Here is a 27,222-nt window from a genome sequence, read left to right on the forward strand (position 1 = left end):
AGCGTTTTAAAAAAGTTTTACTTTGTTAATAATTGTAAATAGCTTGGTTTGAAATCTAAAATGGCAGGAAATTCTGGTATGGAGGCCTTAATACCACTGGTAAACAAACTTCAAGATGCGTTCACTATGTCTGGTAAGTAAAAGCTGTTTATTATGATTATTTGTTTTGTTAATTTTAGTATTTGTCAAGAGGTAAATTTATATGTTGAAGAGATATTGATTGACACACTCAGGGTTGCTACTTTACCTGGAAACCTGGAAAAACCTTGAAAAACCTGGAATTTGACAATTTAGGCAAAAATAACCTAGAAAAACCTGGAATTTTTAATAATTTTAACATTTTCAGTACTAAAATTTCAATTTGACACAAAAAATCTATCATATAAATAAGATTTTTTTGTCATGATCAAAAAATTTTTTATTAAAAAACACATTTAAAGTAACTTTACAGCATCTTTTAAATGTTTTTGTACTATTTAACACAGTTTCTTTTATAGAAATTAACTTAAGACTAAAAATAGACCCAAAAATGTTTACTTTTAAAAACCTGGAAGAAATTTTGAAAACTTGGAAAAAATTTTGAAAAAATGAGTGGCAACTCTCACTGTATTTTAAGTTATTTCACTAATTTTAAGCAGTTTATGAATATGAACTTATATATTTTAACAAATTGTACTTATATTTTTGCTGAAGATCCAAAAGTATTTACTGTAATAGTATTTTTAGTTGCAGCAAAACAAAAAATTAGTATTATATTTTATTACTGTTTTTAAAATTTACTGTTTATTTCGTTCAGGGTTGCCAAAAAATATGGAATTTGACAATTTAGGCAAAAAAAAACCTAAATTTCAAATAAAAATCTCTAAAGATGGTCAAGACAACCTGAAATTTAAAACTATTTTTACATGTTAAGTCACAAAATTTTGATGAGATATGAAAATATATCATAAAGACTAACTTTTTTTGTTGTTTTTGCTAAAAACAAATTTAAAGTTACTTAACAAATTAAAATTTCAATGTTGTGACACTATTTAGGACAGTTTTTTTTAACTCAAGATTAAGTTTGTACTAAAAATGGATTAAAAAGCTTAATTTTTTAAACCTGAAAGATATTCAGAAGACCTGGAACAAATTTTCAAAAAAGTTTTGGCAATCCTGTTTTATTGTATATTTAAAACATTTAAAATGGTATTTAAAATGTGAATATACTAAGCACTAGGTATAACAAGTATATTAGTTTAAAAACGTTTCTAGTAAGTTTAATTAATTAAAAGTAAATTTTGGTCAAACTCTTAGTTTTTATAAGTAGTTAAAACTCATTTATAAAACTGTAGATAAGATTGTTTCAAAATATAATGCTGTTGTTTTAAATGCTTGTAATTTAAGTCATATGGAAATGAATTATTATTTTTGCAACTTGTCTTAATCTGTGGAGTTTTTACTAACTGTATGTCACTGTTTACAGCTTTTAAATATTCAAAAATATTTTTCACAAATAGCCAGTTGTTATAGTCAGAGAGTACAATAAGTAATTTTGAGGAAACAAACTTAAATTGTGAATAAATAAAAGTCTCTATAAGTATTTCTCCTATGTATTTTGAAAAGCTGCTAAAAGTTTAAAGACATGATCTGTGCATGTTTAGAAGAATTTTTAGTAATAAAAAATATAATTCAATAATAAAAATTTTATGATCAAAATTAAAGATCACCTTTTTTGTTTATTTAAGAAAAAAAGAATTGAATATCCTCTTAACTTAGATATTTTTAGTTTATAAAAAATTAAATAAAGAAGATATAAAACGATTGCTTAAAAATTATAGACGGAGTAGAATTTTTTCCCCCTTTTTAGTTTGTGCCTTCTATCAGAAATATTTAAAACTCATAATCACTTATGGAAAAAAGTTATATTGAATAAAAAATCTGAAAAGCAACTAAAAGAGTAAAAAAACAATGATAAAAATAAAAACCACCAAGGGTAAGGGGTAAAAGTGATAGAAAAAAAATAAAGAAAAAATAATAATTATTATAAAAATAGGAAACCAACCAAAGTTAAGGGTTAAGAGTAACAGTGATAGTAAAAAAAAAAACGACAAAAAAAAAAAGAAAAAAAAATGATCTAGGGTAAGGGTTAGGGGTAATAATGATGATATAAAAAGAAAACAAATTAGAAAAATATTAATAATGTTTAATCCATGCAAAAGTGTCTTTGTGCAAAATAGAGCCTTCAAACAAAGATTGTTTTTACTTTGTGCAATAGCGTCGTGCAAAAATGTCCTTTTGTACATTTTTGACACCTACCTATTTTAGTCATTTATTATGACAGTTTATAATTGAAAAGTTATCATAAATGATAAATTCAAAACTGAATATATATAAGATTTTTAAAAATATTTTGAGCAATATATGTTGTGTTTTGTAGAATCTACTTAAAATCGAGATTCGAAATTTAAATAAGGCAAAAAACTATATTAAACTGATATTTTTGTAAATTGTTCTGAATTTATTGTTTATTAATTTTTAGTCATCTACTTGATGTTTTTTAGAATTTAGTGTCTACATAATACATAATTCTTTAAATATTTACATTTTAATTTATATATAGTAGTCATTACTCCTAAACTATACTTTATATTTGATTTTTAAATAAGAATATTAGAAACATTTCATAGGGTAACATAAAAGTTTAAAATTTATTAAGCTGGTTGTGTGCTGATTTTAAGTTTGTTATTAAGGTCATACGGGTCCAACATTTTTTTTTACAAAAATAATATGGGATTCTATATGTAAGCTTAAAGTATAAACTACAATCCAGTTTTTTTATAATATAAAAGTATTAAATAGTTTTTGAGATGTAAACATTTTTGTAAAATTTTCTTATACAAATGTATGAACCACAATTTTTTCATTGTCAATTTTCTTGGAAATTTAAAAAGTTAGTAAAAATATATCTTAATTATTTTCAAGCTAGAATTTTCAGGAAACATTCATTTTATAGTTTAAAACACATTTAATGTTACAATTATAGAAGTACTTAATAATAAAAAAAATCCTACATGCCCTTATTTATTACTATGCCCTTAATTATTTTCCTAAACATACTGTTTAAAGTTAGTAAAATTTATTACTTTTGAGTTTGAAATTAATCTAAAAAAATTTGAAATTATTCTTTCAAAGTAAGTTGAAAAATCTTTTATATTAACATGTATTTTTTAATTACTATGTCTGTACCATACACTATGCCCATAAAAATGTTAATTATTATGTAAAGTTTTCGCAAATTATTTTTAAAGCTTGATCCAAAGACGACTGTATATATATATATTTTAAAAGTTACTTTGTTAAAATAATTTGTTCAACAGAATAAGATTAAACAGTTTATCTTATTTATTCAAAAGCTTTAGTTTAAGATCTGAAATAAGCTTAAGATGTAAAAATAATAATTCAAACTAGCCAAATTAAATCTGTGTTTTATACTTTTAAAGGTTCTCAAATTGAAATAGATCTGCCACAAATAGCAGTTGTAGGAGGGCAAAGTGCTGGAAAAAGTAGTGTACTTGAAAACTTCGTTGGAAAGTGAGTTTGTTTTGTAAAAACAGTGAACATTTCTTTCTTTAACTTGATTATTTCATAAAAAGGCTTTTATTTTATTTGTATAGAATTTATTTTTTCTCGAACTATAATAGTCTGTAATGAGCATACCGCATTAAAAGTTAATATTATTGTTGTTTTTATTTTAGTTATTTATAAATTTATTAAACTAAACTAATTTGTTAAAGCTGCAAATTGTTTTTACATTTTCACTTTAAGTACAACCATTGGCAGTATATTCCAAACATTGAAAAAATTGTTAAATTATTGCATTAATGAAAAATATTTATGTAATCTGTTTTAAAATATATTCTAAACTGGGATTGGTTGTTGCTATATAAACAAACATTTCTTCAATTTAAGTTTTTCATCAGTATATAAATATAAATAACATTTATTAAATATTAAATATTTTGTTTATAAACTGCTTATATGTTTAGTTTAAACTTATTTTGTACAAACAGGGATTTTTTGCCTCGAGGTTCAGGAATTGTGACTCGTCGTCCTCTTGTCTTGCAACTTATCAACTCAAGGGGTGCAGGTTTGTGTTAAAATTTGTAAAAAACATGTTTTATTTTAGTTATTACCATGACTGCCCTTTAATCAGTTTAGTTTCATACAGTTTGCTAACACTTGTTTTATTATGTACCAAAACTTTTATTGCATTACCCTCATTACTGTTAAAAATGAGTGATATTGAGAGATAACTTGGTAATTATAATGTAAATTAGTTACATAAAGTTGTACCTTAAGTGTTATTTTTTGCTTTAGTTTTTTGTGTAAATATTTTAGGTGAAAAAATACTTAGTTTTTATATTATACACAAAAATTTCATGTTTGAATGATAAACATTAATTTATCTGAAGAGTTCATTAAGGGCATAGGGGGGTCCACCTTGATTTTTACAAGTTGATCTTATTTTATAGAGTTTTATCTAAGCTATCAGACATTTTTAACCGCTTGAAAAAAATCGAAGTACTATAAAGATATGAGCAGTCAAAGTTGGTGACCTCAATAGGTTCTCAATGGAAGGAGCAAACTAAAAACGCAAAAAAAAAACCATTTCACTAAATATCTATCTCCTCCTTCATTTTTTAAGCAATCTTCTTCAAATTTTCACAGAAAGTGTATTATTAAATTTGAAAAAGATTGAATGCAGGAATTTTTTTGATTTTGAAAAATAAAATTTTAATTAAAAAACTACCTATTTTTTTTTGTTTTTTTTTATCTAAAATTTTTATTTTTTAATGTTTTTAAAATTCCAACATTAAAAGTCTTTTAAACTATAAAAGAAACGTTTCCTGAAAATTTGAGGTCTCTATCCCAAAAAATGAAAGAGAAGATAGGTATTTAGTGATTTTTTAAATTTCCAAGAAAATTGACCCGAAAAATTAGCAGTCCATACGTTTGTATTGGAAACTTTTTATAAAAATTACAATATCTCAAAAGATAATAATATTTTTAAATTCTATAAAAACTGGCTTGTAGTTTGTTCTTTAAGCTTTCATATAAGATCCAGTGTTATTTTTAGGAAACAAACATGTCGGACCCCCCTATGCCCTTAAAATACATTTGTTTTTATTTTTTTAATAAAAACAACTTATTATCAACTTAGTCCTACCGATAAAAAGCTTTAAAAATAAATTTATCAAGAAAACTCTTTGGAATAATAAAACTAGTACTAGTTAGTTGTACTTGTGTAGTAAAAATTTTTGTTGTTATGATTATTTGAGTACTTAAAATACTTAGTTCTAGAGATTTCGATTTATTACAAATATATATTTTGTTTATTTTAAAAGCAATATTTAGAGTTATCAACTTGATCTGAAGGAGATAAATACAAATTTGATATTTCAAATAAGTCTGCGGATTATAGAATGTAAATTTTGCCCACTAAATCAAATTTTGAAACTTACATTACATATTCTGGCATTTAAAATGAACAGAAAAAAAGCCACAGGTACAACTTTAAGAAAGTTTTAAAATTTTATTTTAAAAGATAAAGCAAAAAAAACATCTATAATTATTATTTTGTCGAAAATAATTTGATACTTTGGTAGTTTTTGTGAATGAAATGTTATTGAGCTACTCCAGCCCGCCAAGGACTAAAATTTACTATATATGGGTCGTTAACTAAAAACACTGTCCACCCCTAGATAAGACTATAAAATAAATTTGTTAATAAATTTTCTCAAAGATTTGGATGCTAGTTAAAATACTTTAAGGTTATTAAAAAAACTATATATGAATTTGTCAGATAGACTTACTAAGTAAGATAAGCAAGAAAGTAAGCACAAGAAAGTAAATTTTTTATCTACTGTACAAAAATTGAATTGTTTGAATGTAGTCTGCCTTTTATATAGTAGAGATTGGGCAGCTTTGAATATTGTGATCAACATGTAATAAAATTGGTTTAAAAAAACATTTATAAAACTGTCTCAATCCTTTTACAAAAACAAAAAACAACAGACACATAGATATTTCATTTATCATATAAACATTTTAAATTCTGTTGAGAACTAATTGCTTATAAAAATAACTAATGAATATATTTTTAGTTTGGATATGTTTTAATCAGGAATTAAAATTGTACTCTATTAAATGTACTTGAATATGTAAAATTGTTGAACAATTCACTGTATTTTATAAAATGTTGCAGCATATATTCCATAATATTGCAACTTAAATGTAATTTTATTTCTATATTTTTTATTGTTTTTTGTATCATAGTTTTTCTTATAATTCCCAAAATTTACATAATGCGCATTTTCCACGTTAAGCTGTTTTATGGTCTTCATTGTTTTTTTTTTTCATAAATTTTTTTTGTTTTCAAATAAATTCCTTAGTGTTTTTGTTCTTTTTTATGTTAATCATAATAAGTTTGTATTTTTACATAGTTTTCTTTGTTTAATTTTATAAATTGTTTAAAACTTGTTGCCCATGTGACTTTTTAGTCAGTTTTGATATATTTTCAATATTTTTTTTATGTCTTCTTTATTTTTTTCTAATTATATTTTTAATGTATTATATATAACTTTTTGTTGAAATTTGATTTAATACATTTGGTTTTCAGGTTGATAAGTGCATTTTCAGATTCTTCTGTTTTTTCATTTATTTTTTTTAGTCAGTTGACTTCAGATAAAATAATCCCTCTGGGTACATGTGGTGGGTGGTAAGAATTGCCATTTAGGAACTTTGCTGATTTTGCTGTGGGTTTTATATGATTTATAATTTTAAATCCCTTTTTTTTAAATCTTATTATTAGTGTAGTACATCCAAAAGTTCTAGTTCTTCCCTTAGTTTGCTTTAGTAGTTCATTATAAAAATTTTCACAAAGAAAACATACCAAAAAAAAATAGAAGAAGCATATAATGTACAGTTTTTAGAGAGACTAGTAAGAAATATTTTTGGTGTTGTTGAACAATGGTGGATTCAGATAACTAAATCAAAAGTTAGTTTATACAACGTGTTCAAACAATAACTCGAGCAATATACAGAGTTTTTTTTTTTAAGTTTAGTTTTAGGGTTTTTTTTAAATTTTTATTTACAACTATTGTTTATAGTTGCCTTAGTTACAGTAACAAATTTCAAGTGATAGTTTGTCTACTTAAATTCAAAAAAATTTTACTATCATATTTTTTTAAAATTTAATTTAATAAGCTATGAGTTACACTGAATTGTTAAACAATTTTACATACTTATGTACTATTTTAGATAAAGTTCAATTTAATTCCTGATTTAAACATGACCAAACTAAAAATTTAAACATTTATTATCTCTAAAAGCAATTAATTCTCAACAAAATTGAAAATGTTTATATGATAAACGAAATATATCTGTATCTGTTGTTTTTTGTTTTTGTAAAAAGACTGAGAAAATTTGTTTATATGTTTATATTTAATCCAATTTTAATACATGTTGATCTACTATACAAAGTTATAAATCCTAACTTTTTTCTGAAAAATATTAAAAATATGGTTTAACTAAAAACTAAATGCATTACTTAATGATAACCTGCAACCTGTTACTGAAAAAATTCATAATTTTAACATTGTTTTCATTATTGAATTTAAAGTTTTAAAGATAAGTTTCTTCGGATTGAATCAGCTGAAATATAATTCAATTATTTTTCTAAGATAAATTAACTAATTTGATTATGTCTACTACAATTTATATAACTAAGTGTAAAATCAGTTACAGCTGAACAGATTGCAAGTTAGCATTTAGCTTTGCATAATGCGCTTATTTATAGTTTCGTTATAGTTCTAATATCTTATAAAATAAAAGTTAGAATTATTAATTTTTTAAAATAGATAAAACATTTGTTTTTGTTTATTTACAAATTTATCTGATGTTTTTTCTTAAGTCTATTTGAGTAACCTATTTATAGTTTTATTTAATAACCGTAAAAAGTTTTTGTTGCATAAAGAAAACTTTATAATAGTTTAGAGGTAAATTTATTTTACAGTTTAATTCTAAATAAGTTAAGCTTCATGTTACACTAATCATTTCTAAATACAAATAAAAAATTAACAATTTAATTCAGTAGCTAAAACACAGCTTTTGAATTTTATTAAATATAAACAAATAAATAGAAGTACTTTTCAACATCTTTCATCAGCATTTAATTTGTTGTTAAAATTGCTGTAATAACATTAACCAGTAATAATTGGAAACTTTAAAACTTAAAAAAATTATTAAAGTTTAACAGAACTATAAAAATTAACTAGATAATGTAAACGTTAAATCAGTGATATAAAAAAAATGTAACACAACTGTACTACTAAAGTAAATAGAGCATAAAACTTATCAACTTAAATTTAAGAAGTAAACAATGTGGTCGAACAGACAGATTTCTTTTGTATGCATATTTCTGGTTTAAGGCTTAAGAAGTAAATTTCTTCTAAAGTTTTTTATGAAAATCATTACAGTCTCTTGATATGTTTTGAATTATCCACAGTATAGTTTTCAATAAATTTCGAATTGTTGGTTAAATGTTGACCAATTGCCGAACTACTATTTATTTTCTGTAGTTTATCAATTTATTTTCGCTGTTATATAACCTAATCTTGTTTAATAAACTTTTTTGTAGTTGTTGATTAGTTCTGTTTTTTAGATTGTTGCTTGTTCTACCCTTGTATTTTTGCTTACGAAAACATACAAATTAATTGATTTTGTTGTTCGTATTCAGGGTTGGTAGTTTATCTTTATTGTTAATGCGGAACAGTTTATTGGTTTTATATACTATTCTTAAAGTAACTAATCTGTAACATTTCTCTATAGAGACAATTTACAAAGTTTCATGTAAAGAGTATAATATAATTCTTAATATAGAAACTATTACCTAACTTATTTCAAAGAATTTTATATATACAGAAGATTTTTTCTTGCTCAGGCTAACTCAGCTACTCTAAAACTTAAGATTTTTTTAGTAGTTAAATTGATGTGAAAATAACAAATTACTAAACGAAATTTAAATTAAATGTTTCCTAACGTTATTTTGTAAAACAATCATCAACAAAAAAAGGAAAATTAAAAAGTGTTAATATATTTAAAAATTTTTTGAAATTGTTAAATTTATTTAAAAGATATTCGATAAAAACTTTTTTTTTCTGAATATATGCAAACATAGTTGTATAGTTAAAAATAAAGCTGTATGTGAAAAGTTAACTTTAAAAGACTTTTTTATGTAAAATAAAACTAGTTTTGTTTATAAATGATAAATTTTGCAGAATGGGCAGAGTTTTTGCACTGCAAAAACAAAAAGTTTACAGATTTCGATGCTGTTCGAAAAGAGATTGAAGATGAAACAGATCGAATGACAGGTAGCAACAAAGGAATTAGTTCCATACCCATCAACCTCAGAGTTTATTCACCTAATGGTTTATTCTGTTCTTTATTATATTACACTTCTTTTCCTCTTAAATTTTAAAGTATTAGTTATTTTAAATTGTATTTTCAATGCGACTTTAAGTTTAAAACTGCAATTAGATTGTTTTCAACATTTAAGTTTCAACTATTAGCATTTTCTATTTTCAGAGTTTTGACAATGATGATTTATATTTAAAAGCTTTAATTTAATTCTATCTAGATTTAGAGGCATCACATTTAAAGCCTAGCTTTACAACTTAATTCCTTTTCTTTTTTTTTCAATTTATAGTAAAGTTTTTAGTTACTGGAAAATATAATATTTACAGGTACTGACCACTAATGAATATATTCCTTAAAATGAACAAATAATGAAGCTATTTATTAAAATTATTCATTCAATTAAAATAGATTTTAAAACTACTTTCGTAGTTGTGTAAACATATCACTCTGATCCTTAACATAAACTTTTTGAGATAAATATTTTTGTAATAAAAGATCAATACTAGCAGAGCTAAAATGTCTTTTATTTAACAACAGAATGCTTTGAGTAAAAATTTGAATCATGTACAAATAACAGTTTTAACGCAATGTCAACCTATTGATAAATAAGGCATTGATAAATAGTGATTATTAAAACTTACCTTATATACTTATTAGTATATTTATTGTATAAATATTTGTTTATCATTTATAATGACCTTATAATTAAAAGTTGTTTTAAAATTAATAACAAAAATAAATTTTTGTTAGTTAAGAGTTCAAATTAAATGAATAATTCCAACTTGAAAAGTTTTTGAGTGGTTCAGTAAAGTTTTTATATTTTTCATATTTTATAATATTAAGATAATGAATAAGCAATATACAAACAATTTTATCTAATGTCTTTTTAAATCACCAGTGCTGAACTTAACACTCGTCGATTTGCCCGGAATGACTAAGGTGCCAGTTGGAGACCAACCCACTGACATCGAAGCTCAAATCAAAGGAATGATTTCTCAGTTTGTTGCTAAAGATAATTGCCTTATCTTGGCTGTTTCCCCTGCCAACACAGATCTCGCTAACTCAGATGCTTTGAAAATAGCAAAAGAATATGATCCCCAAGGTTAAAGTTATACATTAATGTCACATAATTTAAACTAAGTTTATCAATGGGTTTTTTAAATAAAAGAGTAACTTGTCAAAAATTTTATTTACTACGACGTTATCCACTACTTAAAAAGTCCTTAGAATAATACTTCGTTTTTGTTTTTCAACATACCATAATAAAATTAAAAAAGTCTTGGAAATTTAGTGTTTAGTAAAAAAAGGTTCAAAATTTTTCTTTTGAAGTACTTTTAACAGGTGCGCGTACAATTGGTGTAGTTACGAAACTTGATCTTATGGATGAAGGCACGGATGCCAGGGCTATACTTGAAAACAAACTACTACCACTAAGAAGAGGTATTCTAATTTGCATTTTATATGTTGAAATGTTTTTATTTATGTTGCTATTGTCGTAATAAACTTATTAGTACATACTGTCATGCAGCCAAAAATCTTTATTTTTTGTGAAATCAGAAAACCAAGTAAAAAGCGTTTCAAACTACATAATACATAATTTTTGCAGATTTATAAAAAAAACAAATCACGTTAATTTTCTTGTTGTAAAGTTACTGAGTTATCTGTGGTGGTTTAGAATATAGTCTTCGCTTGTGTAAATTGATAGTTATACAAAAAAAGTATGGGTGCAAAAACATTACATTTTTGTTTTTACTGCTTGTTAAAGAAGACAATAAAGTATATAGAGAAAATTTTTAGCATCTACTGACAATGTAAAAGTACTTTTGTCAAGTAAACAAAAGTATCTACTGAAAAACAATTAACTCCTGAAGTATTATCGTTACAAATCTAGAGTTTTGTTTTAATAAATTTAATTTAAGGCTTTAGAATAGCACTTATAAGGTTAATGTAAACTTTCTTATAAGTTAGAACAATTTACATAATATTTTTTCGATCAGGTTACATAGGAATTGTGAACAGATCACAAAAAGATATTATGGGTAAAAAAGACATAGTGGCGGCGTTGCAGGCTGAAAGACGTTTTTTTCTCGGCCATGCAGCTTACAGGCATATGGCTGATAAAATGGGAACCTCTTATTTGCAAAAAGTACTGAACCAGGTTTGTCTTAAATCTCTATTAACACTGAAATTTGTCCAAAAAGTTGGTAAATTGTTGTACAATAAAGCTAATGTTTTTATTTTGATTTTTTTTAATGTTCATTGTTTAGTAAGTATAAAATACTTAACAAATGTATATAGAATAAAATTTAAGGTTAGCAACAATTAATGAAAAAACTATTTAGCAATTGACTGGTCATATCAAGAACACATTGCCTCGTTTGCGCAATAAACTGCAAAAGCAGGCAAAGGAAATGGAAAAAGAAGTGGCAAATTATAAAGATTATGATCCCAATGACCCGAGTATGAAAACTAAAACCATGCTCAAGTAATTTATTTGTTATTATAATTTAAAATTAAACAAAATGCTTATAAGTTTGATTTAGTTTATTTACAATATTGTTGGCACACATTTAATTAAATTTCCTTCTAAAAGAAAAAATTTTCTATTTACATGAAATCTGTTTTTAATAACAATCATTAAACAGTATAAAAAGGTATGTTAAAATATTTTTAGTTTTTAAAATGATATGTCTAATGCAAACTGTTTTAAAGTTACACAATAGTTCTCTTTGTTTTAATATCAAACAAAATCTTTTAATAAAAACTAAAATAGTTTTAGCACAAAGCTTTAGTATAAACGTTTAATGTCTTTACCAAAAACATTTTTTATATTCCATACTAATATTTAATCAACAATTTTAATTTATTTATTCATTGGTTGATTGATTTCATGATTTTTCATTGACTAAGAAAAGTTTTTATTATTTTAATGAATGTAAAATATATTTAAAAATATATATTCAACCAAAAAAACATAAATACGTTCAAATGATAAAACTATTTAAAAGCTTCAGTTAAAACATTGTTGCAGAATGGTGCAAACTTTTGTTGACACATTTAACAAGTTAATTGAAGGAATAGGAGCAGGATTAGATCAGAAAGAACTGAGCGGAGGTGCCAAGATGAACACAATTTTTTATCACACTTTTCCAACTGCTCTAACTAAAGTATAGCAAGTTTTGTTAAATAGTTTTTTAAAAAATATTAATATAAAATTTTATTTAGCTTGACTTTTTCTTATTTTATTTACTATAAAAAAATGCTAGCCTCTAAAATTTACCTAGTTTTACTTATTTTTACAGCTAGTTATAATAATTTTTAATTAAATCCAAATTAAAATAAATTACCGTAAATTTAAACAATGCATGGTATTCACTATGATTTAAAAAGTTTAAAAACTTTTAAATTTACTAAAAATGTTTATATACAGTCTTTTTGAATATAGTTTAGCTTGATTTTTTTCTAACTAAATTTGTAAAATATTTCTGTAGCTATAAAGTCTAAATAAATTTAGTAGTTTTGATAAGTTTTAATTCAATATAGTACACACTGTGAGCTTTGTATAGTAGAAATATTAGTTATGTTTTGTTATCCTAACTTGTAACAACTATCTCTGAGTTTTTAAAGTCCTAAGTTAATATAGTTTTAAGTCATTAAAAGTTTTCTATTTCAAAATTTTAAATTCAAATTGCTAGTAATGATTCATACACTATGTTTTTCCCAGCTGAACTTTGTTGATTAATAAGTGTTTTAAATACGTGTAAACAACTTATACTTGTAACATCCTTAGGTTGGTGTCGACGAACGTACATTGCGTAAAGAAATAGCTTTAGTAATCAGAAATATCAATGCTGTTAGGACTGGTCTTTTTACTCCTGACCAGGCATTTGAACAAGTTGTAAGAGGTCAAATAAGAAAAATTGAGGTTTGTTTATATTAAAATAATCACTTTTTTGCTTGTCAATGTTTTTTTTTATTTAACGATTCCAGTACGAATGTCATTATTAACAAAACTAAAAAAGTAACGTAGTAGACTTGTAGTAAAGTAATTTTAGGTTAAAATCAAACTTCTGCAAAATACAACATCTAGCATTTTTATAAATTTTTTATAAATTGTGAATTATTTTTTTTATTCCTTAACTAAATTAACTTTTTAAACTTTTTTACTGTTATGTTATACAATTTTTCTTGTCAATGGGCTAAATGTGGCAGCTTTTTGTACATTGCTGGTCGGATTTATTCAACATAGACTTAAAGGGACATGTTTACTTCTGCATAATTATCATTAAGAACAGTTTAAAATTTGTTTAAACAACAAACTTTAACAACATAAAATAAATTGGCAAAACAGTTCGCTCTTAAGATAGTTTTTTTCATACTTATAAATTTGTATACTAATATTTTTTATGTTTTCTCAAGTAAAAAATATAAACAAATAAGTCGCTGACCGCATACTACCAGTAAACGGTATGTTGTTATCTCTATTGTATTGAAAATTATTAAACTAAAAGTGTTTTATATTTTACTTCTATACAATTATTAGCTATAGCATATTATAGAAAACCTATGGCCCAAGGGTCGTATCCAGTTTGCTAAGCCAAAACCTCTGACTCAGGACAAAAACAACTTGTGCAAAGCAACTAAAATTTATCTTTTTTATAACAAGTTTTTCTAAAAGTGCTTTGATTTTTAGTACACAGTAGTGCATATTAAATGGTAATTTTAGTTCAATTTTACTTCTAAGATAAAAAACATGTTTATAGTATAATTTTCTAAAACAGTTCCGCCTCCAAGATTAATATTTTAAAATGTCTTACCTGCGAGAAAGTTTTTTGGTAAATCTGGCTTTCCGACTAGAAAAGTTTCCCAATCTTATAATAGTTGATATATAAAAATGTATTTATTTGAGATGTAATTTAAGTTTTATAATTTTAAAAGTTTAAACTACCCGGACCCGACCAGATCTTTATTTGAAAAAATGTTCGAATCCGGTAAATCCTTAATTATAAGTTATAAAAAAAAAACCTTTTTAAAATGATTAAAAAAATAATTTAAAAGTATTTTTAAAGTTTATAAATTCATTGTATTTATGGTTGTATAGTATTTTAGTCATTATAAAATATTTTCTCAGCATTTAAAAAATATTGTTTATAGATACCAGCAAAACAATGCGTTGATTTGGTTTCGACAGAAATTACCAATGTTCTCACCAAGTGTAGTGAAATTGTAAGTAATGTAATATTGTATACTAGAAATTCATTTATTTTTGTTATACAAATAGTTTGGTAAAACTAAATTCACATATAACACAATCACTCGACGCAGTATTATAAAATTGAACAAAAATGATAATTAATCAAGTAAAAGTTTTACAGCTCGTACTACCTAATGGAATTTTTTTTTTAATTAAATTTAAGAAGTCACTTTTTTACTTTATCACTATTAACCAAAAGATTATTATGCAATTAACTATGTGTATCTTTTTTACTTTGTATATAATGAGATTAGTTATAAAAAGTTAAGTTTTGTACCGTAGGAGTATGTTATAATGTAATATGTTATATTAATTGATGATCACTGTTCTTATCCTATTAACTTAATTAAATATTTTTATTTAAATTTATTTTAAATATCTTAAATACTCTATCATTAAAACTGTCTAGAAATTGTATTTAAAACTTACAATATTTTTAATCTTTTGATGCTGTACAAAGAAAAAAGTTTGGCTGTAATAAATCAGTTTCTGATTTAAGGTCATTTATTAAGTAAAAAAAAATCGAAATTACCCAAAACTAGTATATTAAAGCACGTAATCAAAAAGGTTTTAAGTTCAATTACAATTTTTTTCTTTTAAATACAATATTTGAAATGCTATTTTAAAATTTGGTAATTTAACTTTAAAAACAGATGAACACCTACCCAATGCTGCGCGAAGAAACAGACAGAATTGTTGTAGAATACCTCAGAGAACAAGAGCTTAAGACGAAAGATATGGTAACTAACATTTAAGTTCAATCATTAATTTCGATCTAGTGAAATAGTAAATATTTTAGCTTGTTGTTTTATAACTCAGATATTTAGTACAAGTAATACAGTTTTTCTTATATTGGAATTTAAAAGTATTCACTTTTATCTTAACTTAAATCAAAGTAATTATTTAAATTGAAGAGTTTATAGGTTCTTTATGGAATTTAAAAACTTACTTGAGTTCTTTAATAGAAAAATTGGTTAAATTGAAACTATAGTTTATCTTTTTATGAATTTTTTTATTAATTTTTGAAATTATTTGTACTTGTAGTAGTTGAATGAATTTTTTAATAGTAAACCTAATCAAAACAGGAAACTAAGTATTTTTACAAAAATAACTTTTATTTGTTAATTTGTTGTAACAACTAAGTAGGCTAAATAAAAACCTTGCATATATAACGAAGACCACTTATTGTTTTGAGCAGATAATAATATTAAACAATAATAAATATTTTAGTTAATAGTTTTATCAATTTTACCAATATTTTTACTGCATACATTTTTATTAGTATTAGAACATGTTACGGATATTTTACTTCTTTATTTTAAAATTGTAAAATTTCTACTACTACAGTATACATTTGTAAAATATATTATTATGAAGTTATTAAATAAAAAATAAAAATATTCGTACTAAATAATCATTAAAGTTGATAAACGTATATTTGTAGGTGAATTAGTATTAGTTCAGTTTTTGTTAAATTAAGCATTCTAACATAAATATACCATATTTGTACTTTGCTAGATGGAACTTTTTATACAAGTACAAGATGGATACATCAACACCAACCATCCGGATTTTATTGGTTTTGCGAAGTTAGTTTTTTAAGTTTTGTTAATATTTCTATGTAATTTTTTAACTGTTTACAGTTGATTTCAACTTTAGATTAAAGTAGTACCAATTGATATTACTTACCATACATACTCAATAATTTAAATGATATTGTTGTTAGGTTAATATGATATTGATACAATAGAAAAAAAATTATTGTGACAAATAGACTGTAAATTGATTCAAGTCAGGCAATTTGAATTAAAAAAATTCTTACTAAGTAAACTTTTTGTTTAGTTTATTCGAATTGACTTGTAAACTAATAAGAAAACTTTATGTTGAAAATAATAGATTTAGATATTTATTCTTTTTTTTTAGTAAAATTAGTATAATTGTTTTTATGTTAATTAAAGCAAATGGTTATTTCACACAAATACTTTCTTCAACTGCCTATAAAATGTGAACAGTTCTATGTAGTATGTAATCACTAAAGCGTGAATAAGGAAAATCTTTTGCTAATTTCATGTATCTAAAAGAGTTAGTGAATGAATTATACAGAGTTCTTACTACTTTGAGTTCCCTGGATTTTTTCCCGTGATGTCTTGACTAAGACATATACTCAATTGTTGGTGATCAAATTTACTTGTTGTGTAATAAAGTATATTAATATAATGCTTTTGAGTTTAAAGGAAAAAAGGTCTAAATTAAGAAATATTTTTGAGTGGCCAAAAGTAAGATTTAAGTGTTTTAAAAGCTAACAGAAGGCATATGATATCTTAATCTGTTATTTTTAACTTTTATGATACTGCTTCGGCACTGTTTATAGCAAGTTATTTTTTATTACTTTTATAAATACTATGCAATATAAATTTTATAAAAATGTACACAACAACTGTTTAAAATCAAACTTTGTTCTATAAAAGTAAACTTACAATAATTGAAAATAAATTAGTCTTTCAACTACTGAAAGTAAACAATAGTAGATGATTAGTTGCTTTAGTCTGTGGTTTTTTAACTCTTCAAATCTGTGCAGTGTAGATAACTAAATGAAAAGTTTTGTGCATACTAGACTGTTATGTAAAAACATTTCTTCCTAAAATGTTATTCAATTGTAATTTCACAAAGTTCAATAGAAATTAAAAATCCATTAACGAAATATAGTAAAAATAAATCTGATTAAAAATATTTTGTAAAAAGACTGCACAGGGTTTTTTTGTGAAAATTGTATATCGCATAATATTATAGTCTATTTTTTTCAAATTATTTAAAGTATCAGCAATGCATTCATCAAAATAAATTTAAGTTAGTAGTAATATTTTTACTTTGTTTTTAGATAACCAAATGTACAATTGATTTTTTTTCAGACAATCTTAAGAAAACGTTATTTTCGAATATAATTTTAAAAAATCTTAGTTAATTTTCTTTTGTTACTGCGAAATTAGTTTATAGATGTTGAAAATTTAAAGTTTTTTAAATTAATGTTCTTCAAGTCAACTAAAACAGTCTGTTGTTTTATATTAAAATTTAGGGCATAGGGGGGTTAACCTTGATTTTTTAAAGTTGATTTTATTTTAAAGAGCTTATTCTAGCTATCAGACATTTTTAACCGCTTAAAAAATTCCAAATAATTTTTGAAAAATATAAACGATCAAAGTCGGTGACCTTAGTAAGTTCCTAATGGAAGGTGCAAACCAAAAACGTTAAAAAAGGACTTTTTCATTAGAAATCTTTCTTCTCCTTCATTTTTTAACCAATCTTCTTTAAATTTTCACATAAAGGATTTTTTTGATTTTGAAAATTATAAAAAAAACACTTTTTTATAATATTTTTTTAAACGCAACATTCAAAGTCTTTTAAACTATAAAACTTGAAAGTTTCAGGTCTCTAGCTCAAAAAATGAAAGAGCAGATAAATTTTTAGTGATTTTTTAAATTTCCAAGAAAATTGACTCCGAAAAATTTGCGGCCCATACGTTTGTATTGGAAGCTTTTTACAAAAAGTACCATATCTCAAAAGTTAAATATTTTTTTTTATTCTATAAAAACTAGCTTGTAATTTGTACTTAAAGCTTTCATAAGAATAAGTTATTTTTAGGAAACAAAAAAGTCGGACCCCCTATTCCCTTAAATTTCATACTAAAAAGTTTGATTATATTCGAAATGTTTAGATATTTTCAATTTTTATCACGTTGAATTTTACTAAATTTGAACTTAATCTTGAAGAAACCTAAGTTTAAAAAAGTACTTAAGTCAGGCTAATTTAAATTATAACACTTTGTAAGTCTTTTTTTTCACGTTTTTTACAGCATAACTGCTAATAGTAGTTTTAACTTGTTATTAATAAGCTTAAGAAAAGACCTTAAACTTTTTTTTGAATTCATACTACTTACTTAAACCTAATGTCCTTGGTTTTAGACTTCTAATTAAATGTATATGAAGACTTTTATTAATGTGTGTAAAACAAGTTTTTAATTTTTTACAGTGCAGCAAGGAAAGGTGCTGACGGAGTGTCCTTGCCTAGTGAAAAACAAGCTAACCAAGTTGGTTTAAAATTGTTTTTTACTAAATATACTCAAGTTTACTCTCAAACAGTAGTCAGATATGCTCACAGATATTTAAAACTATAGTAAATTATTGTCTTATTTCAAAAAATAATTAAAATACGAATTATAGAATGAGGTCGATAGTAAAATTAAACAAAATTTTGTAAATTTCTATTAAGTTAACTAATAAATTAACTTTTCAAGATTATAGCTAAACTATCAAAATATGACTTATACTATTTATGAATTATTATATAAGTGATAGCAATAGGAAGGCGACTGATTTTTTTGAAATTTCTTCCAGGTTTTTGTTATTTTCATTTTAGATGTACAGGTTATTTTGTCCTTTAAAAAAAATTAGGTAAAAAATGCTTTTTATAGTATAAAAATACTTCCTAGCTTTAAGCCTCGTGGAGAAAATCACTTTTGAAAATTTTGCTTTATATCAGTTTAATTAAAAAGGGGAAAAAAATATTTCACTAAAATATTATTTTCTCCTACGGTTTTTGATATAATTACCTCAAACGTTTAGAAAATGTTCCATGCCATATTTGAAAAATTGCGTTTTAACAAAATTAAAAAAATATAAAATTATGCAAAAATCACGAAAAATTATAGTTATTTTATTTATTTTTTTTTAAAATTTATATTTTTTTGTTTTTATTAAACATTGTTAAAACAGGATTTTCTTAATATGGCATGGAACATTCCCTAATCTTTTCAGGTAATTATCTCAAAAAACGTAGGAGAAAATAATTGTTTTGTGAAATAATCTTTTTTCCCCTTTTAAATAAACCGAAATAAACCAAATTTTTAAAGGTAATTTTCTCCACGAGGCTTAAAGCTAGGAAGTTTTTTTTTTGTGCTGTCTATTTATGTGATTTCCCAACGTCAAAAAATTAAACTTTGCTAAGTTCCAAGGTCGGGGCAACAGATGCACCCTAATGGCCACCCTGTAAGATAGTGTTTCTGAAAGATGTCTTAATGAGCAATGTTTTTCATTTTCCAGTCTAATTAGGTTTGAGTTTGAATATTAACAATTCAAGTTCAGACAACTTAAACTCTTATAAAATTTTAATGGGGCCATATCCAAAAAAATTATTGAAAATTGAGAAAAAATCTTTTAAAAATTCTTATTATTTGTATATTACGCCATTACAACTAAGCTTTTAGGCTACGTCGTTTAAGGGCATAAAGTGTAAATCACTTTTTAACAACTTAGACTAATTTTGTAGAGATTAGAGTTTAAAGTTTACAACATGATTTTACTACTTTTTAATATTCATATTTTTATTAAGATATAACTGTTTAAAGTCGGATAGTAAAATAGGTTCTTTATGGCAGGAGAAAACTAAAACAGTAAAAAAATAAAAATCACGAAAAATATATCTCCTCGTAATTTTTTTAGAAAAATAATTCAAGTTTTTAGGACATACTTCCTCGCTTATCCGGTCATATTGGGCAAGCTTTTTATGCAATTATGTCTGGATTAGCCTTTAGCCGGATAAGAAAAAATATCGCTTTTCTAGTAGTTTACCTCATTTACATTGTGCAATGATAGAATAAAATACACGGTAAACAATTTAACTTATATCAAAACTCTTTTATAAAAAGAAAAGAATGGAAGTTTGTTTGATAGAACTTTTGCGTTTCGAATTGATTAGCAGATGATCTATCTAAAATTAATTTATTAATACATATTTTGACATTACGCAAGCCAAACCTCCTGCAAACGTCCATTCAAACCCTGTACTTGCTGAAAAAGGCGTTTACTGTAAATTACACGGAGGAAATCTTTTCTAACAGTATTGGACCAGTTACTGCACAGCCCTTCTCATGTTGCTGACGAATCCAATGTTAAGGGTACTGTCTAGCAATGTAGCATCCCTCTATTTTTTGCTTTTTCATCGGCTATAGTTAGTCCCAGCTCCTCCTATTCAGCTTTAAACTTTTTAAACTCCCCCTCACTTCTCAAAATGTCATCCAAAGTCAACTTGCTTATTATAACAGATTTGGCACATTATTCTTTGCCATATCGCAAAGTTTTAGTTTTTTTTTCAACTGTTAATTTAATTCGTTTTCTTTTCTTTGCTGTCTTATTCATTTTATAGACCAGATATGTTGACTGTGTCAAAAGTATGTAATTTACTTAGCAAAATCAAGAAAGCTTGCAAATGATTAATAAATCACGTTTTTTACTGAGCGCAAAGCAATGAATTTTAAAACTAAGTTTTAAAAAAGTGTTAGAATTAGGACGTAATTATAAACTGCTTGCTTAGTTGTAGAAATTAAATTTGACATGTATCTATAGTAAAGCATTGATTTTAGCTGAAATAAATAAATTTGATTCTCGACTTAAACCGGCAGGATAAGCGAGGAATCACTGTATTAAAAAAGAAAAATATTTAGTAAACAAATTTCAGTTTTTAAGTGAGGTTTTTTTTCACTAGAAACTTATATATTTACAAATCTGTTACTAAAGATATCTTTTTTTTCTAGTCTTATAAAAGTAAAAACTGGTTGCTTAGTTATTAATATAAAAATAATACTAGATAAAGACCTTTTTATCCTTTCTGTGGCCTTAATGTAAGACTAGTACTGTTAAAAGTGTTGGTTTTAATTTATTGCACGAGATTAAACACCAAGTTACATACATAACGAAAACACTAAACATATTAGACAACTAAATATTTCAGTTTACATAAGGGACATCAGTGACTCTAGCAGTCACCATCTACCAGAAGCCAGTCTCTTTGAAGAATTAAAATGTTCATCTTTTTTTGTTATTTTTCTCTTAAATTATTACAAAAACAACATATCCAGTAGTGCTATATAGGACCTAAGTATAATATTTAAAATTATTTTCATTGATTATAGTATATGGTAACTAAGTTTTATATTTGGTGTTAAATGTTATTTATATTTTTAAAGTTTAAGACTATGGGGTCGAATTTGAAGTGGTTTGATCATAAGTAGAAGTGTAAAAGTTGGCTATACTGTGTTAAAAGTAAGGTGATAAAGATTATGGTTAGGATTATTCGTGTAAAAGAAGTGCACTTAGAAATTATGTCACCTGTTTGTTATTTTATTGATGTTTTTATCTAAATGCTTGTTAATAATATAGGTTTGTAATTTTTACAACAAGTAAAATTTTGAAGTCAGTATCGTTTGAGATTCTAGGTAAGAATCTCCAAATAAAAATGTGTAACTAGTTGTTATCAACAACATTAATATAATTTTAGATTTGTTTTTCATATTTTTTGACTTTATTAGCTAAATACAATAATTTATTTAGGTGATAAAAAAAGGTAACATGACAAATCACAACGCCAGTTTTATGAGAGGAGGTGCAAAAGAGTTTTGGTTTGTTCTAACTACTAATCATCTTACGTGGTACAAAGATGACGAGGTTTGCTTAAAAGTATTTAGTTTTTACAAGTAGACAGCTGTGTACCACAGCAATTTAAATTTATGAAATTTAAATTTCTGACATTTAAATTTAAAGTTAATTGAAGAAATTAATATTTATGACACTTACAAGCTTTATATTTCTACCACTAAATTCCGATAATTCAAATAGATTCGACGATTTAAACTACAACAATACAAGTTCCAAAAATTCCATTTATTAAATTTTAAACAACGAATTTTATAGTTCACATATAGAATTTCAGTTTATAATATTTTATCAACTCACATTACCAGAAATAAAACTAATACAAATAAAAGTTCCCACTTTTTGATTAAAAATAATCCAAATAGTAAGAGTTTTAAGATTCTAAACTTTATAATTTGTTAAAATAGATCTGAAACTGTTTATAACTTGGTATTGTTTTATATTTCTACAGTTAAATTTTCAATAATTCAAATAAATCATAACTAAAAAAATATTCTAAATTATCATATTTCTACAACTAAAATTCCAAAAATTCAAGTTTTTATAATTCAATAACCTGATATAACATAATCAGATTATGTCAATTCGAATTACGACGTTTAAAATTACGCAACCAATTAAAACTTATACTTCATATAAAGAAGTTGAGATGATACCATATAAAAATATAGTAGTTTTTTGCTTGATACTTTTACTTTACATACTAAAAGCCTTTAATTGAAAATTTCTAAAAATCAAATAAGCTATTACCTATTTAAAAAACTACATATCATTTAAGATATTTTGTTTCAACTAATCAGAAAATGTCATGCATAAAGAAATTTAAATATAGAATTTTAATTTAAGTATAGAATTGTTATTTTACTATAAATTATATATTTTAATTCAATTATGAACTTTAACTTATTTAGAAACATTTATTTTAAGTTAAAAAAGTGAAAAAATCCCTATATAAAACATGATTTTTTGATTTATACTTTATTGTACTAAGCAAGTATAAGATTTAAGAAAAAAATTAAAAAAAAATAAAAATTACAATATAAAATTGTTATAATTATTTTAAAAAGTGGAAATGTCAACAAATGAAACATTAGAGTAGTCGTTAATTCGACCAATAATAATTTTTCTATATCAATACTACGTAAAAGTTTAATATAAAGCTGTTGTAGCTAAAATTTACGTAAATTGAAATGTCAAAATTTTAGTTTTTGTAGTTTCAATTGTCTTGATTGATTTTAAAAATTATCTAATTTGAAATTTTAAATTTGATTTTTTGGAATTTAAGTTGTCGATTTCGATTATTCAGAGTTGAAATTTTGGAATTTTAAAATAAAGGATTTTAAATATCTTAGTTTAGATTGTCAGAATTTAAAGTGAAGTAATTTGAATTTTTCGGATTTAAATTGTCATGTAATTCATGTCATAAATTCAATTTTGTATGTATTATATTTTACAATATAATTTTATATTTTTAAAACAACGTTTTTTTGGTTTCAACTTGTTTTCACATATGTTTGTACGCTTTTAACAAACCAAAAATTTATTTAGGAAAAAGATAAAAAAGAATCGATAGCTATGGAAAATATGAAAATAAGAAATATAGAAAAAAATTTTGGAAATAAGCCTGGATTATCTTTATTTAGCACTTCAGCTCGATATATTTATAAAGACTATAGGTTTTTTTTTGTTATTGTATATATATATTATTTTGTACCAGACAAACTTAAATTTAAAAACTATTTCAACAAGTATAGTTATTACAGTAGTCTCTTTATGTCTAATAGTTGTAAAAGTTTCTTTAAAAGTAAGTCTTTTTATTGTTCTATTTTTTGTGAATATTTTAAGATCTAAATTTGAACTAAGTAAACTATTCTTCGAATGATAACAAACTTACCAGATCTCTTGACTTGTCTTGTGAATCCCTCGATGAACTCGACAGTTGGAAGCAAGCCTTTGAAAGAGCTGGAGTTTTTGATGAGTTTCATCAGGGTAAAGCTAAACCCGTTGCTGACCCTGTGAGTAGTAAACTTTATTTTGATATTAATTTCTACTAATTATACTTATTGATTACAAGTATTAAAAATAATACATAACACACTCAAATTGAAAATTTAAAAAGTTTGTTTAATATTTTCTTTAGTTCTGTTCTAAAATTGCTACTTATTAAGACTGAAAATTTCTAAACCAGAAGATGTGTATAAGTTAAATAGTGTGTAGTTATTGTTGCGTATTTTTATAATGTTTTACTTTTTCAATTCAGTTTTAAAGTAAATTTTCCAAAATCTTAAAAAAAAAAAAGTTTTAATTATTTCTTAAACTTGATAATAATAGCTTAATTTAAGTTTTAACAAGTAACACATACTTGTTTTACATTTAATTCTTTACGGCGTAATTATTTTTTATATACTTTGAATTTTTTATACTATACTAACGAAAGTTTTTATCAACTCTTATTCTGACGAGATCTAAACAAAAATATTAAATAAACCTTACAAAATGAGTAATTTATGAATAAATTTTCTAATTAAAATTAGTACCAAGACAAAAGTTTTAAACTAATTTTTTTTATGAAGATAAATGACTACGATTCTTCTGATCCATTTGCTGGATCACTTGACAAGGACGTGGAGCAAAAAGTTGAAGTTATTCGTAATCTTGTTGACAGGTTTTTAAATTAAACGTCTTTTTAACTTATTTTATACATTTTACAACTTTGAGTCTAAGATTATCATTAAAAATAAAACTACATTGTAAATAGAGATTTTAGCTATTAAATTTTTATTACACATCTCATTTTTACTATAAGTAAAAATTTTAAACAAGTTTTCATTAAATTTATCTTTTAGAATATCAAGTTATAATTTCCGGGTAATAATAAGCAATAATTCATAAACAGTTACATGAGAATAGTGACAAAATGGGCGACTAGTCAAATTCCGAAAACAATTGTGCATTTTATGGTTAATGGAATTAAAGAATTTCTTAAAAATGATGTACTTGTAAAATTGTACGAGGCTGAAACCAATGTAAGTTTTGTTTTTTAATTATATTAATAATTATAATTTTATGTTTTATGTTAGTGTAGATTTATTCTGATTGAATTGAAATAAACAAATTATTTAAAAAAACTGTATTTTTTTTAATAATAAATTGAATATTATAAGCATTTAATTTTCTTTTCATAAGTTTAATAATACTTTATGTAGATGAATTTGATGGAAGAAGCTGTTGAAGAAGCAGAAAGGCGACACCAAATGGTTAAAACTTACAATAGTCTCATCGAAGCTCTTAAAATTATTGGAGAAATCAATATGAAGGTATTTAAAAAAGCAATAAACTAACCTAAATGTAAATAAGCAAACTTTAAACTAGTTGAACCGACATATACAAACTTACTTATAGTGTAGTGTAACGAATAAGTTCAAATTTTTCTTGAAAATTAAAGCTAGTTTAATATAACAGACAACAACAACTGCACTACCGCCTCCAGTGGACAATTCGTGGATCCCCGAACAGACAACCTCTTCTGTTCAGCAAAATCCAACAAGAAGCACAAACAGAAGACCCCCACCTACTGTGTTTGTTTTCCACTAAATAGAATTTTTTATGTGTTAAAACTAAGTTAAATTTTTGGAATAGTAGTTTTTCTCTAACTACGTAAATAGAAACTTTCTACGTTTATGCTTTTTTTTAATTTGTTTTAGAAATTTATGATTTGTTTAATTAATGCATGTAACCAGACAACGACCAGCTTCTAACAAAGGTACAATATCAAGAAGTGCACCTCCACCGCCTCAAGTATGTTATTTATTTTTTATCGACTCGTAGCAAGCTTATAGTATATTTATAATATAAATTTACAATTTTTTAATCTTATGTTTTCAATTTATAAAGCAATTACATTATTTTTTTAATTAATCCCAATTTTATAACATTTGTTTTTAGTTTCAGAAAAGAGAGCTGCAGTTATAATATTTTTGTAAAACTGCCAGAATTTTGCTATGTAAAGGTAGATTACTAATAAATACCAATGGTGTTTTTTCGTTTAAGAAACTAGTTGCTCACTTGATCTAACAAACTATTCAGTCCTTGAGAATTTACATAGCTACTTATCACGTATAACACTTTGTATTGGTATTTAGCAAAAAAAATTGTTTCAGCTTCATAGGCCCCCTCAATCTCACGGACCTCCGATTCCAAGTCGACCGAACGGGCAGAGGAGCGCTCCTCAAGTACCAAGGTATGTATATTTAATTATAGGGTAGAATAAGTTTATTTTACTTTTGGTATTTAATGAATTTTCTTTTACTCAAATTGTCTAAAACTATTTTCATTGAGTCTTAATGATTTAGTTTAAATAGTTATTTTGATATTCTATTATCAGGAGACCGCGATAAAAGTATTCAAATTGAAGCAAACGTAGAACTCTACTTCAATGATTACCTATTTTATTTCATCTTTATAATTTTTAACTTTTGAACGTTGTTCTTTGATAGATTATGTAAAAATTACTGCTTATTTGATTTATTGTTTTAGTTTTTCGTTATTCTTAATATTTTTTTGTTTTTTAAGCATAAAGTCATCATTTGTATATGTATAGTTTTATAATTCTTTCAAAAAAGATATTGGTGATTATTTGTTTATTATAGATTAGATCATTGTGTTCTTTTAAATAAAAACTTTTAAATTTAAGCAACATTTTATTTCCTTTAAACTGATGATGTCAGACCGTATTTTAATTTTTTTTCTCTATAATTATATTGAGGTATTTTTCGTTTGCTTTATAATCGCTGCAATAAATAATGTCACAGTTTTCACTTAATTTAATTCGTATTTTATCTTTTTATCAATTCTTACACTTTTTTGAATTAGTAACTTATGTGACCACAACTCCTGAATCACCGTACCACAATACCCAAGTAAATTTAAACTATGACTTCAATAGGTTTATGATTTTTTTTCTTTTGATTATAGTTCACGGCTAGTAGAAAGTTACGTTTTCTGCTTGAGTATAACAATTCGTTT

At 24.4% G+C, this 27,222-nt stretch overlaps 1 protein-coding gene across 1 annotated transcript; it reads left to right on the plus strand.

Annotated features, from left to right (window-relative positions):
• Positions 1 to 27,222, plus strand: LOC145837095 (dynamin-1-like). The gene is made up of 24 exons (XM_082944867.1): positions 1 to 133; positions 3,483 to 3,573; positions 4,053 to 4,129; positions 9,321 to 9,470; positions 10,358 to 10,561; positions 10,801 to 10,899; positions 11,457 to 11,617; positions 11,802 to 11,944; positions 12,491 to 12,626; positions 13,250 to 13,384; positions 14,614 to 14,685; positions 15,367 to 15,453; positions 16,232 to 16,302; positions 18,740 to 18,797; positions 22,096 to 22,209; positions 23,746 to 23,873; positions 24,095 to 24,212; positions 24,771 to 24,862; positions 25,094 to 25,223; positions 25,404 to 25,514; positions 25,660 to 25,775; positions 25,938 to 25,995; positions 26,358 to 26,437; positions 26,582 to 27,222. The coding sequence occupies exons 1-24, from the start codon at positions 61 to 63 to the stop codon at positions 26,592 to 26,594; spliced, it is 2,517 nt and encodes an 838-aa protein (XP_082800993.1). The 5' UTR covers positions 1 to 60; the 3' UTR covers positions 26,595 to 27,222.

Source organism: Thalia democratica, chromosome 5 (assembly GCF_965202585.1).
Source record: "Thalia democratica chromosome 5, ktThaDemo2.hap1.1, whole genome shotgun sequence".
In the NCBI taxonomy this organism is placed as follows: Eukaryota; Metazoa; Chordata; class Thaliacea; order Salpida; family Salpidae; genus Thalia; species Thalia democratica.

What these genes read in the sequence shown, in the direction of transcription:
- LOC145837095 (XM_082944867.1), top strand. Translation starts at nt 61, where the DNA reads ATGGCAGGAAATTCTGGTATGGAGGCCTTAATACCACTGGTAAACAAA. An exon ending in GTCAAATAAGAAAAATTGAG is followed by an intron (nt 13,385 to 14,613) that starts GTTTGTTTATAT and finishes TATTGTTTATAG; the next exon opens with ATACCAGCAAAACAATGCGT. An exon ending in ATTCGTAATCTTGTTGACAG is followed by an intron (nt 24,863 to 25,093) that starts GTTTTTAAATTA and finishes ATTCATAAACAG; the next exon opens with TTACATGAGAATAGTGACAA.